This window comes from Gadus macrocephalus, chromosome 18, assembly GCF_031168955.1.
Source record: "Gadus macrocephalus chromosome 18, ASM3116895v1".
NCBI lineage: Eukaryota > Metazoa > Chordata > Actinopteri > Gadiformes > Gadidae > Gadus > Gadus macrocephalus.
In genome coordinates, this window is record NC_082399.1 from 3,805,420 (window position 1) to 3,819,761 (window position 14,342).

Here is a 14,342-nt window from a genome sequence, read left to right on the forward strand (position 1 = left end):
GGCAGACCAATGGGTTTTGCAGATACCATCCTGTTTCTCTCTCTCTCTCTCTCTCTCTCGCTCTCTTTCGCTCTCTCTCTTGCTCTCTCTCTCTCTCTCCCTCACCCTCTCCTCTCTCTCTCTCAGGTCTAGGTTCTGGTATGGGTCTGGTCTCCATCAAGGCTTCAGTGCTGTTGTTGTTGTTATTGTGGCTCATGTGATCCAAAGTTGTGGTCTCAGGCACACCGCTTTCCGCTTCAAGTGTGTGTGTGTGTGTGTGTGTGTGTGTGTGTGTGTGTGTGTGTGTGTGTGTGTGTGTGTGTATGTTTGGCTAGAAACAGCTAGCATAATAAATGCAATGTTTTCAGAGAGTTAGAATGTAACATGGCTCTCATTGGTAGACTCAAACACACACACACACACACACACACACACACACACACACACACACACACACACACACACACACACACACACACACACACACACACACTCTGATACATAACTAACTCTATGTCTGTCTGTCATTATGAAGCTAATTCACAACAATGGGCGCCGTGTGTGAACTCATGCGTTGTGTGTGTCCCCCGCCCCGCCCTCATCCCTCCCCCGACCTCGTCTCCCCCCCAACCTCCTCTTCCCCATCACTTCAACGACCAGAGGAGGAGAGGAAGGACAGTAGCAGAAGAGTGAGAGAGAAAGACAGAGAGAGGCTATGAGAGAGTGACAGAGAGAGAGAGAGAGAGAGACCAGAGAGAGAGAGAGAGAGACCAGAGAGAGAGAGGTGGGACTCTGCTGCTTCTGATGTACGACAAGGTGACCATGATCAACCTGCAGGACGGATCCAACTGGACTGGACCCAACCACTGGTACCAGGACCCATCAGCGCTTCGTCCCCACCACGGCCCAGGAGGTAACCCCACACTGCACCCCAGACCGGGTCATAGGCTGGACCAGATGTCGGACTAGATCATAGACCAGTTCAGAGGCTGGACCAGATGTCGGACTAGATCATAGACCAGTTCAGAGGCTGGACCAGATGTTGGACTAGATCATAGACCAGTTCAGAGGCTGGACCAGATGTCGGACTAGATCATAGACCAGTTCAGAGGCTGGACCAGATGTCGGACTAGATCCTAGACCGGTTCAGAGGCTGGACCAGATGTCTGACTAGAACATAGACCGGTTCAGAGGTTTGATTCAATAGATGTCAGATTATATAATATATTAGATTAAATTAGATGAGTTAAAATCTAGAATAATATATTAGATTAGATATAGATTTGTATACTAGAATACATTGGATTACATATTAATGCATTAGATTATATATTAAATATTACATTTTATTAGATGGGTGATCGTATTTGCTCTCCTATTTGGACCTCAAACTGTGACTGTATGAAATCGTTGCAGTTAAATTTTGCCAGAATAGGTTTTTACCGCGGGGCTGTTTAAATCGGTAAAAAAATATAGATTGTGCAGTATAAATTGACTGTTATAGAGAGATAGAGATAGAGATTCTGAGCAGTAGCATTGTCAAATTGTGTAAATAAGATCTGCTGTAGATAAGTGATATTGTGGCACTGTATTAAGACTGTGAAGGAGATCAGGGTATGCGTGTATTATTGTGTTTTGGCTGTACTTCTTGAGTTTGTCCTCAAAGATTGCGATGCTCGATCACAGTGTAAATAGAGATAGGGACGCTCTCCTGATGTTAGAACGGTTCTAGGGATGTCCGAGTGACGTTCTAGACATGCTAGAGATGTTCTAGTGATGCTAAATATGTTCTCATAATGTTCTAGATATGCTAGATGATAGATAGATGTCTTTTTGTTGTAATTCTATCCTCAAAGATTGTGACGCTGGATCCCAGAGTGAAGGGGACAGAGATAGTGATGTTCTCGTGGTTAGAGATGTTCTAGGGAAGGGGACAGAGATCGTGATGTTCTCCTGGTGAGAGATGTTTCAGTGCTGAGAGATGATTTCCTGGTCAGAGATGTTCTCGGGGTTAGAGATGTTCTAGTGAAGGGGACAGAGATACTGATGTTCTCGTGGTTAGAGATGTTCTAGGGAAGGGGACAGAGATCGTGATGTTCTCGTGGTGAGAGATGTTTCAGTGCTGAGAGATGATTTCCTGGTCAGAGATGTTCTCGGGGTTAGAGATGTTCTAGTGAAGGGGACAGAGATACTGATGTTCTCATGGTCAGAGTTGTTCTAGTGAAGGGGTACGGTGTTGAGGCATGCAGAGTGAGGGCTCCCTCCTCACCCATAGCCCCCCCTCACCCTCCTCCAGGGAGGGAGAGGGGGGGCTATGGGTGCATGGAGGGTGAGGGTTGATAGGGGTGCATGGAGGGTGAGGGGTGCTATAGGTGGATGCTACCGGTGAGTGGTGCTGGGACGGTGAGAGGTGCAGGGAGGGTGCTATGGGTGCTATTGGTGCCATAACAGACATAATACAACGCACCGCTGGAGTAAAGGTCACTGGTTAGTGTACCGGGGTGGTGGGGAGGGCCTGACTAATGGGTGAGACACACGTCAACAGAGACGCTGACAAAGACGTTCTAGTGATGTTTGCTCTACAATTAATCATTGTAGAGCAAGTGCTGTTTAACGGTTGTTTCTAGTGATGTCAGTGATTTCCAGGTGACGTTCAGGTGATGTTAGTGAGGTTCATGTAACTGATGTTCTATTGATGTTAATGATGATGTTACTGACACTCTAGTGATGTTAGGGGTGTTTCTTTGATCGTTCTGGTGGTAAGCGAGTGGCACACCATTCCATCAAGAACTGGTGGACGTCAAACAGTGATATCATCATCAGGATCTGGATCTATATCTGGATATGGGCAGTGGTCTGTCCAGGCCAGAATGGGGTCCGTCCTGAATCAGATTGGAATCGGATCGCTTTAGTGTTGATTATTGGTATCGGTAATAAAGCGGTAATAGCGCTGTAACATGGCAGTAAAACAGCGGTATATCATCGGTATTATAGCGGTAATATCGCGGTATATAGCCGGTACCAGGGGTTTCGGGGTTGCAGAGCAGTGGCAGCATGGCGAGGTGCTGAAGGTGGGGTTCTGACGGTGGGGTGGTGGGGTTGTGACGGAGGTGGGAGGGGGTTCTGACGGAGGTGGGGTTCTGACGGTGGGACGGTGGGGTTCTGACGGTGGGGTGGTGGGGTTCTGACGGTGGGGTGGTGGGGTTCTGACGGTGGGGTGGTGGGGTTCTGACGGAGGTGGGAGGGGGTTCTGACGGAGGTGGGGTTCTGACGGTGGGGTGGTGAGGTTCTTACGGTGGGGTGGTGGGGTTCTGACGGAGGTGGGAGGGGGTTCTGACGGAGGTGGGGTTCTTACGGTGGGGTGGTGGGGTTCTGACGGAGGTGGGAGGGGGTTCTGACGGTGGGGTGGTGGGGTTCTGACGGTGGGGTGGTGGGGTTCTGACGGTGGGGTGGTGGGGTTCTGACGGAGGTGGGGTTCTGATGGCGGGGTTTTGAAGGTGGGGGGGTTCTGACGGCGGCGTTCTGACAGTGAGGGGGTACTGACCGCTGAGTTCCTACGGTGGGGTTCTGATGATGGGGTTCTGACTGGGGTGCTTGTGGGTCCCCTCAGCCTCGGACGGCTGCCTGCTGGACGAGGACAGCGGGCCGCCCAGCGCGAGAGGGCCGGGGAGAGGAGGGGAGAAGGAGGAGAGAGGAGGCTCCCCGCTCCGGCTGCAGCTGAAGAGGAAGCTGCAGAGGAACAGAACCAGCTTCACCCAGGAGCAGATAGAGGCTCTGGAGAAAGGTCAGGCACCCACACGCACGTGTTTACACAGGTACACACACAAGAACACGCACACACAGAATGACACACACACACACACACACACACACACACACACACACACACACACACACACACACACACACACATAAACACACACTAAACACACACATAGAACGAAAGACACAGCCCCACACACACAGCATGAAACACACACATACACACACACACACACAATTATTATCTCTCTCACTCCCACTCTCTTTCTCTCTCTCTCTCTTACACACACATGGAATGAAACCCACTTACTCACACACACATTATGATAATCTCTCTCACAAACACAAACACACACACAGAATGAAACACACACACATATGCACACACATACAGAATGAAACTCACTCACACCGCACACACGTAATGCAATTCACCCAGAAGACACGCAAAAAAATAAACATAGACCGACAGAGTTCCATGCCATCATCCCAGCTCAGCACGCTGTGTTTCTGTATCCTATACGTGAACATAGACCCACCATGTGATCCGCAAGACAGCCGGGAAGGCCAATTACAGCGATGTCCACTCATGTGTCGCCAGAGCGCGGCTGTGTCTGACATCGTAGCGCCGCTGCTGTATGTTAGCAATAATTACAGCGATCCATTCCAGTTCAGCTCCTCAACTCAACCTGATCCCTGGACCAAAAAGTCACCCAGTTTCTCAATCACTTATGATAAGATTATTTTATTTTTCTCAGGAAAGTTCAGGTTTTACAGCAGAAAATAACAAAGATAAACAGTGCAAGTCTGGGCAGGATAGCATTCATAACAGGAATAACACATAAATGCACCTCTGTGTGAAAAGAGTATACGTATGGCTGTTCGACCAAGAACAATAAACAATACAATAAAATATATACAGTACCTATTTACATTTCTCTCATATCAGGGCTAAGAAATTGAAAGGTGTGCAAATATAGAGCCAATGTGCTCGTGTGATACCAAGATAAAAGTGTGTTTCAAAGTTTGTTCTTATGGTTTTATACCAGAGCGAGTTGATTGGAAGAAGAGGAGGTGTGTCTGAACTGGTAGGGCAGGTGACCAAGAGAGATCAGAAGTTCAGCCAGAAGAACCAGACACCAACTACAACCCCAGAACTAAATACTAAACCCATCTGCACCTGAAAGCGTCCGAGTGAAACATTCAGTTCAGCTTCCTTCAACTACGAGTGGACTAAATGCTTCTTGTTTGGAGTGCTTTTAATGTGAAAATCCATTGCTTTGATGCAAGTCTTGCAAAAAACTAGGGATCACACCGAGGGCCTTGCAACTCAACTTTAATTTTAGAGTTACGACCGTCTCATGGTCTAAATAATTTAAACTAAGTGCCATAGATGAATATTTAAAAGGCAGTTGGAGGCAAATGTCTGAGCAATCATAGTCTCATGATGTTTAGAGTTAAGGTAGAAGAGGCTGATCCGAAGATGAATGTCTGTGTGGTGGAAACTCTTAAAGTCAAGAGTACACCATAGAAGAAGAGCTCCCTCCCTCAAGGAACTGGAAATTATCACTGGTCCCAACAAACAATCTTCTACTGGTGGACACTGCATGGGAGCTGCCCAGTACAATCACAATCTTTTACTGGTGGAGAGTTGTAGCCACAGGTTAGCCTTACATATACAATCAATTCTTAGCTAGGATGGGATAGTTATGTTGGATTACATAAGGTTAGCTAGGTTAGAGTATGTTAGGTAAGATAGGGTTAGGTTGATTAGTATCGATAATCAATCAGTTTAACATGGGCTAGCCAGGTTAAACTGGGTTGGACCAGGCCAGGTCAGGCTAGGTTTATCTAGGTTAATTCAGGCTTGGCTAAACTAGGGATAGGGATAGGGTTAGTTCAGGTTAGAATATGGTGGGTTAGGTTTGACAAGACCAGGCAAGACTCAAACAGGTAAGGCCATCCCAGTTCAGGTCAGGCCAGGCCAGGCCAGACTAGGCTAAATTAAGATAGCCCAAGGCTTTACTTCGGTCTGGGAGGCTAGGTTTTGCTTCTTAATGAGTGACATGAAGTCCTCCTGATCCACAGAGTTCGAGAGGACCCACTACCCCGATGTCTTCGCCAGGGAGCGGCTGGCCAACAAGATCGACCTCCCAGAGGCGAGGATACAGGTGGGGTCCGCTGTGTGTGTCAAAGCCTTACAGGATACAGGTGGGGTTTGCTGTGTGTATCAAAGCCTTACCTCTAAGCCTAGTGTTCTAGATATATCTAAATTAACAAATTTATAATGTATTAAATGTTACATTAAATCGTCTGTTGTTGTTGTTTCCAATGTAACATTAAAGTTAAAACAAGAAAACGAACAAAGAAACCTCTTTACTTAGCCTCTGACCTCTCAGCCCCCACCCCCTCTAAAGAGCCTGTCTGTGATTGGCAGGTGTGGTTCTCCAACCGCAGAGCCAAGTGGAGGCGGGAGGAAAAGCTCCGCAGTCAGAAGAGGGCAGGTAGCATCACATCCTGTTCTCAGAGCCAAGCCCCTCTGACCACTTCCTTCAACACGCCCGTTTACCACCAGCAGCACACAAACAACACAGGTGTGTACGTGTGTGCGTTGGTGTGTGGGTGTGGTGTGCATGCGTGTGTATATGTGTGTGTGTGTGTGTGTGTGTGTGTGTGTGTGTGTGTGTGTGTGTGTGCGTGCGTGACTGTGTGTTTGTGCGAAGAGCTTGGATGGCATTGAATATAGTATCATTTCAAAAGTAGTCTAATAATTAATAAAAAAATTCTCTCCCTCTTTTTCTCCCCATCCCTCCCCCCATTTCTCCCCTCTCCCTCTTCAGGGCCCATGTTGAGTCAGGCTGACTCATCTCTGTCCAGTTACTCTTCTTTGTCTGTTTTCTCCTCTGCAGTTCAGGTAGGACACACACACACACACACACACACACACACACACACACACACACACACACACACACACACACACACACACACACACACACACACACACACACACACACACACACACACACACAGAGAGAGACACAGACACACACACACACAAATTAACACACAATATAATGGCTGGTGAGGTCCCCCCTTCACTGTAAAGCGTCTTTGAGTGACTCGAGAAGCGCTATATAAATTCAATCCATTGTTATTATTATTATTATTATTAATAATAATAATCTTTACTATGAAAGTATTGGCTGTCAGAATTCTGAATTTCCTTGGTCAAGTTACGTGATATGATACTAGCCGGGCATATTCTTTAAAATTATGGCAATCAAAGATTGTGAAATATGCGAACAATTTTCATGAAACCAGATGGATTTAGTTCCGTGTTCTCGATATTTTCTGAAAGACCGGGAACGACGTTGATATTTGATGGCCTTTCCAGCTACGGTACTCTGCTGCCCTCTAGTGTTCAATCAGCAAAGCGTTATTTAAATCATACGCTATGTGTCGGTGAATTTATGCCACATGGTTTGTGAATGTCATGGGTTATGAAATATTACCTTATACACTCCTTTAATATTCTCTCTTCCTTTGCCCCCTCCTCTACCTCCTCTCCTCATCTCCTCCTCCTTCACTCCTCCTCTCCCCTCCCCTCTCCTCCTCCCTCCTGCTCCTCTCTCCTCTCCTTCAGTCCCTTCCCTCCCCAGCCGTCTCCTCCTATTCCTGCATGCTCCCCTCTCCCCCCCGCTCCTTCGACTCCCTCTACACCTCCTCCCACATGCAGCCGTCCTCAGCCAACACCAATACAGGTCTGTCTGTCTGTCTGTCTGTCTGTCTGTCTGTCTGTCTGTCTGTCTGTCTGTCTGTCTGTCTGTCTGTCTGTCTGTCTGTCTGTCTGTCTGTCTGTCTGTTCCTCTGACTGTCTGTCTGTTCCTCTGTCTGTCTGTCTGTCTCTCTGTCTGTCTGATTGTCTGTCTATCTGTCTGATTGTCTGTCTGTCTGTCTGTCCCTCTGTCTGTCTGTCCCTCTGTCTGTCTGTCCTTCCATCTGTCAAAGTATCACATCATTAAATGATGTATTTATAATTGTAGATGATGACAAAAGTATTTTCTCTCTCTCTCTCTCTCTCTCCCCCCCCCCCCCCCCCCCAGGGCTTATATCCCCGGGGGTCTCGGTACCGGTGCAGGTCCCGGGTTCGGACCCCCAGGGTCTGGGTCAGGATCTGGGTCAGTACTGGGCTCGGCTGCAGTGAGTCTCCTGAGCCACACAGGGGCGAGGTTATGCACGTGTGGACGTGCAGGGCTCATGGCCACGAGAATGAGGAAGTGAGGAATCGAGCTACAGTTCAGAGATCCACATTCAAAGTTTACATGTAGGGAGAGGTCTGGTTCACCCTTATCGACCCTGGCCTGGTCCATACCCTGGTCATTACCCTGGTCCATACCCTGGTCATTATCCTGGTCCATACCCGGGTCATTACCCTGGTCATTACCCTGCTCATTACCCTGGTCCGTACCCTGGTCCGTACCCTGGTCATTACCCTGCTCATTACCCTGGTCGATACCCTGGTCCATACCCTGCTCATTACCCTGGTCCATACCCTGGTCCGTACCCTGGTCCACACCCTGCTCATTACCCTGGTCATTATCCTGGTCCATTCCCTGTTCCATACCCAGGTCATTACCCTGGTCCATACCCTGGTCATTAACCAGGTCCATAGCCTGGTCATTACCCTGGTCTATACCCTGCTCATTGCCCTTCTCTTTACCCTGATCATTACCCTGGTCATTACCCTGGTCATTACCCTGGCCCATACCCTGGGCCATACCCTGGTCATCATTACCCTGCTCATTACCCTGCTCCATACCCTGTTCATTACCCTGGTCATTATCCTGGTCATCACCCTGGTCATTACCCTGGTCATTACCCTGGTCCATACCCTGGTCATTACCCTGGTCATTATCCTCGTCATTACCCTGGTCATTACCCTGGTCATTACCCTGGTCATTACCCTGGTCCATACCCTGCTCATTACCCTGGTCATTACCCTGGTCCATACCCTGCTCATTACCCTGGTCATTATCCTGGTCATTATCCTGGTCATTACCCTGGTCATTATCCTGGTCATTACCCTGGTCATTACCCTGGTCATTACCCTGGTCATTATCCTGGTCATTATCCTGGTTATTATCCTGGTCATTATCCTGGTCATTATCCTGGTCATTACCCTGGTCATTATCCTGGTCATTATCCTGGTCATTACCCTGGTCATTACCCTGGTCATTATCCTGGTCATTATCCTGGTCATTACCCTGGTCATTATCCTGGTCATTACCCTGGTCATTACCCTGGTCATTATCCTGGTCATTACCCTGGTCATTATCCTGGTCATTACCCTGGTCATTACCCTGGTCATTACCCTGGTCATTATCCTCGTCATTACCCTGGTCATTACCCTGGTCATTACCCTGGTCATTATCCTCGTCATTACCCTGGTCATTATCCTGGTCATTATCCTGGTCATTACCCTGGTCATTACCCTGGTCATTACCCTGGTCATTATCCTGGTCATTACCCTGGTCATTACCCTGGTCATTATCCTCGTCATTACCCTGGTCCATACCCTGCTTATTTGCCGAGGCAATAGGAGGGTTTCAGTCAAGTGATAAGGAGTTCCTTAAAGAGGTTCAGCCATTTTGGTTCTTCTTTTCAGTTCCAGAAGGAAGGAACCAGTTGTTATGATTCTTATGATAATGGTGGGAAAGCTCAACGATGGCAGCTATAATGTGCGTGTCAAGGTATGAAACCCTCCTATAGCCCATTACCTCATCACTGTCTCCACCCTTACACTAGTTATTACCCTGGGGATACCCTGTTCCTTTCCTGGGGCAATTACCTTTACCTTTACCGGGATATTAGCCTGGTCTCCATCCTGGTCATTCAAGCGAGCATTACCGAGGTCACTAGCATGGTCATTATACTGCTGTTTACCCAGCATGCATCCCTGTTCTGAACCGTGGACCCGGCTTGCTGTCCAAAAAATTGAAATCAACAGAAGACCCACAACGAAGACGCCTAGAGAATAAGCTCTCAGCCCGGTGTTGGGCGTGGACCCCATGACCAGAGTGTTAAAATAGACCACGCGTGTAAAACATGGCCCTTTGTGCTTTTTAAAGAGCGACGGGGAATTTGGTAAACAACTCTTGGTTTGAAAGGATTTTACGAGACAAGGAAAAAACCGATAAGCCAACGGCCCTCCAATCCCATAATTCAGCATTGTCTGAGATGAATCAGCATCGACATGCTGTATACCCTAAGGATCTGCTGACCAATCACTGTTAGCGTGTGAATATCTGTGTGAGGATGTGGTTTGAACAAGGTTTGAACCCGCGCCCACAACACTGCCGGCGAGTTCCCGGAGAAAGAACTGTGAACATTTCAGAACTTCTAGAGACAATCACCATCTGGTCAGACACAGAACAAGTGCATATTTTTGTATAGAGATTAATGTATGGTGGTGATGAAGGTAACTCAATATTGGTCGTTATCGTAGAGAACACTGCAGCTCAGCGAGGAAATTGATCATTTGAGTGAGGAAGGCAGGAAGTACATATCCATTAGCCAATGACAATCAAGCACAATATCTTCTTATATCCAATAAATGTGAACACTGTGAAAAAACGGAATGCCACCAACTGTGAACCTGTTTCCTGTTTAAACATGTTTTAGCCAGCGCCACGCGACCAAATAAAACACTACAGGATCGGAGACCAAGACAAGGTTATGAGGAGATGAACGTTTGTATTCCGGTGTTATTGTGGTTCACCCCTCTGCCCCCTGCGTCATGTGATCGGTTCTGTAGGATCTCCCTCTCCTGTCTGACGACATGTGATTATTTATGTTTTTTACATGGCTGTACGTGTGCGTTCTGCTACTATTATTCTGCCTTCTAACGTGTTACTTAACTGTGTGTGCTGGGTCAGTTCCGACAGTAAACCTGTCGATGACGACCTTAGACCCCTTTAATGACAATAAAGGTGTGGAAGGACCAAAAGTCTACAAATATATCTTTATCTATATATTATTTTTTTTATATCTATATATCCTCCCACCATGTTTTAGACAGCTGGACCATGACAGTTAAGGTTGGGTTTAGAGTTAAGGTTAATGCGATTGCTGAGGTTAGTGTCCTAGCTAGGGTTAAAAGCTGGAGGAAAGCTAAGGCTTCGCCAGGAGCTAAGTGTGAGGTCTAAGGTAAGGATTAGGGTTTGGGTTGTTTGAAAATAGAGCCCAGCCATTAAGGGCTGTGTTTAATACCCTCCCTGTCTTAACCCTGAAAGTCCTGTGAGGTAAGAGGAAGGTCCGGGCTCGGGTCAGAGGTTTGGATTGGCGTTAGGATAAGGTCAAGGGTTACAGCAGGGTTGCCAACTTTCAGGCTTCTGGCGTGGGTCACACACACTTTCACCTTCAGCCTCAAACTCATGCTGCCCAAACCAGTCACACGTCTACCTGGGGGACAGTAGTCAGGCTATGTCAGTAAACTGGCCGTTTTCTTGTTTTTGGAAAACTGAAAATCTGACCATTTATCTTTAGCTTTTGGATTTTGGCGGGAATCTGACCATACTATAGTACCCCGACCCAGACAGACACACAGAGACTCCTGATTAGGGCTGGAAATGTTTTGAACAGAGCCAGAGCCTGCGGCATGGGGAACAATTAATCAATAATAAAGCAAATCACAAATAGTTCTGATTATATTTGCAAGCTACATCAGGATTATGCATTGCTGCCCATAAAGCTCCGGCTCCCTAGCAGAGCCCCCTAACTCTCTGCTGGGGGGAACAAGTTCTCTGCTGGGAATCAGTTCTCCTCTAATGTGCTGAATCTGCTTCAGTTCTCAGGGGAGGAGGAGGAGAGGCTGGAAATATGACTGGAAGTTTTTCTTCAGTACTCAAGAGGAAGTGGCTCTTGTGTATGGTTGTCAGAAGTGTTGCACCACAGTTAACTGGAAAAATTACTGATAACTAGTTACTCCTCAAAATAGTAACTTAGTTACTTTACTGATTACTTGATTTTAAAGTTAACTAAGTTACATTACAAGTTACTTTATTAGTTACATTTAGCTGCGACAAGACCCCTTGCCGCCTCAAAATAAAAAATGACAACCGGTTTTGCCAATACTAACGTTTCCCCCCCCCCCCCCCCCCCCCCTTTCAACAATTGCTTGCCCCCCATCATGGTTGTTCTCCCCCCCGGTCAACGACTGGTCTTCCACCCCGGTCAACAATTCTGCGCAGAGGGCTGGTAGGGGGAATTTGGGGGGGCCCATCAGTACCTCTTATATGTATACAGGGCCCCGAATTTGGTGCTACGGCCCTGGGTGCACACACTGACACACGGCTTTCAACCTATTCCGCCAACTTTTAATATGTAGTAACTTTAATCTGATTACTGGTTTGGAAATAGTAACACTTTAGATTACTCATTACTGAAAAAAAAAGTGGTCCGTCATATAATCTTCCGGAAGGTTAGCAATGACCATATTTGGAGGGAGAATTAACTATGCGGGTCATAACGAAGAGAACAAGGGGGCGTAAATGTGTAATTTCACGTGTTCATTAAGAAACATTACTTTTGGACACATGTTATTATAATACAAATAATTGCTGTTGTCGGTACAGTAAGGATGTTCATAGAACCATGTGCCAAGCACTGATGCTGCACAATGCTTAGTACTGTTTTTAAGTGCGAGATCTTACAACATACAATATGTGTGTTAGAGCGGCGTGGGCAGGGACGTAGCCACATGGGGGCCCGTGGTCAGAGGTTGGCCACACCGCTTGAAAATGAAGAACAGCTGTTCTATAAACTAAGGGCTATACTAGTAGATTACTAAGCGAGTTGCGGCCTGTTCAGCAGCCACGCAGACACATTGTGCGTGTGACTCATGGTCATTACCACCACAAGCATGTTTGGCTGGAAACCATCACATGATGCAGACATATGATACAATCCTGATCGTATCCGGAAATTAATTTAAATGAGACAGCCCTATTACATTTACATTCCGGGCATTTAGCCGACGCTTACATCCAAAGCGACTTACAATTAAGTCCATTAGTCAAAAGAAAGAGAAACAATATATCGCTGTCGGTACAGTAAGGATGTTCATAGAACCATGTGCCAAGCACTAACAATCACTAGGTTAACCCGTTTCAAAGACAGCTAGGGCCTTAAAAAAAAAATTGTTCGGTTCCGGTTTCCGACCGACCCTGTTAATTTATGTGCGACCCAAATTATTTGATGAGCTTGAAAATAAAAAATAAAAAATGTTTTGATGCAAACTATAATTACGTTTTTGTACAGCACCTCTTCATTCTGTTCAAGGATGAGCGCATTCTCTCGTGTTTAAATGAAAACAACCTACCTATCATTCGCTGCCGCTGGAAAAAATAAAATAAAAAAATAAAATAAATTCCCTACCTACCCATGACCTCAACTGACAACCAACAGGAACCAAACTTTTCTTTTTTTTAGGCCTAGGATAAGATGCTGCACAATGCAAAGTGGTGTTTTTAAGTGCAAGATCTTACAAAATACAATAAGTGTGTAAGAGGGGTGTGGGCAGGGGCGTAGCCATATGGGGACCAGGGGGGCCACGGCCCCCCTGGTCAGAGGTTGGCCACACCGCTGCCCCCTCCCCCCCCCGAGTATGAAAAAAATTAATCCTGAACGGAAACGGTCTAAAGAAAGCTGAAATATTTGCATTATTAGTTTGATCTAACTTTGACATATTATTCAAAGTGTTATATTTTGTTATATATATAGCCCCCCCCCCCCCCCCTCCTGGCTACGCGCCTGGTTGTGGGGGGGGGGGGGGGGGAGGCTGCAGAGTCTATGTGATTATAACTATTAATTCTAAGTGTCATAAAATAACCAAATTCACGCAATTTCTGGGACTTTTGGCATTGTTGAGTGTTCATTACACAGAGATGAAGGTATCAATAGGATCATGATGTTACATCGGACATGGCTGTGGCGGGAAGAGCACTCATTAAAGGAAGTGATATCACTCATGTCTCTGCCTCTGCTCTTGCTGTATTGAAACACATTGTTGTGTACACCTGCATATCTAAAACGTGGTGGCAGGATGTTCTATTTAAGGGTGAATCAGTTCAAAATCGCCCACCACTCACAACCCAACCGGGAACTACAGTCCAGGCAGTCACTCACTAAAATGTCAGAACATTGAAAATGAAGTACAGCTGTTCTATAAACTAAAGGCTATGCTAGTAGATTATCAAGCGAGTTGCGGGCTGTTCAGCAGCTAATCAGACACATTGTGCGTGTGCCTCATGTTCATTGTCAAAACAAGCATGATCGTCTGGAAACCATCACATGACACAGACATACGATACAAACGGCTCTCTGGGGAGCTCTCAGAGCTCATCACCTCACAGACAGACACAGACACCTCACTGAGTCACTACCTTCAGACGATGTAGACAGACTTGAGTCACAGCCCTGAGTAGTAGACAACATGGACCCCAGTTACCCCAGGACTAATCAAAAACAAATTCATGCAGGAGAATGGGAGTTATGAGTCAAATAAACAGTTTTAACTAATTATTAATAATTGCTGACCA

General features: G+C 46.6%; 1 protein-coding gene across 1 annotated transcript; it reads left to right on the forward strand.

Moving 5' to 3' along the window:
* Nucleotides 1-757: 757 nt before the first annotated feature.
* On the forward strand, nucleotides 758-8,538 carry pax10 (paired box 10). The gene is made up of 7 exons (XM_060035992.1): nucleotides 758-892; nucleotides 3,590-3,763; nucleotides 5,830-5,912; nucleotides 6,179-6,335; nucleotides 6,582-6,655; nucleotides 7,388-7,505; nucleotides 7,848-8,538. Exons 1-7 carry the CDS (start codon nucleotides 784-786, stop codon nucleotides 7,946-7,948), a joined length of 816 nt encoding a protein of 271 aa, XP_059891975.1. The 5' UTR covers nucleotides 758-783; the 3' UTR covers nucleotides 7,949-8,538.
* The last annotated feature ends 5,804 nt before the right edge of the window (nucleotides 8,539-14,342 follow it).

Excerpts from the sequence above, each read along its gene's own strand:
- pax10 (XM_060035992.1), top strand. The coding sequence starts at position 784 with ATGTACGACAAGGTGACCATGATCAACCTGCAGGACGGATCCAACTGG. Across the intron at positions 6,336-6,581 it reads GCAGCACACAAACAACACAG|GGCCCATGTTGAGTCAGGCT; the intron begins GTGTGTACGTGT and ends CTCCCTCTTCAG. Across the intron at positions 6,656-7,387 it reads TTTTCTCCTCTGCAGTTCAG|TCCCTTCCCTCCCCAGCCGT; the intron begins GTAGGACACACA and ends CCTCTCCTTCAG.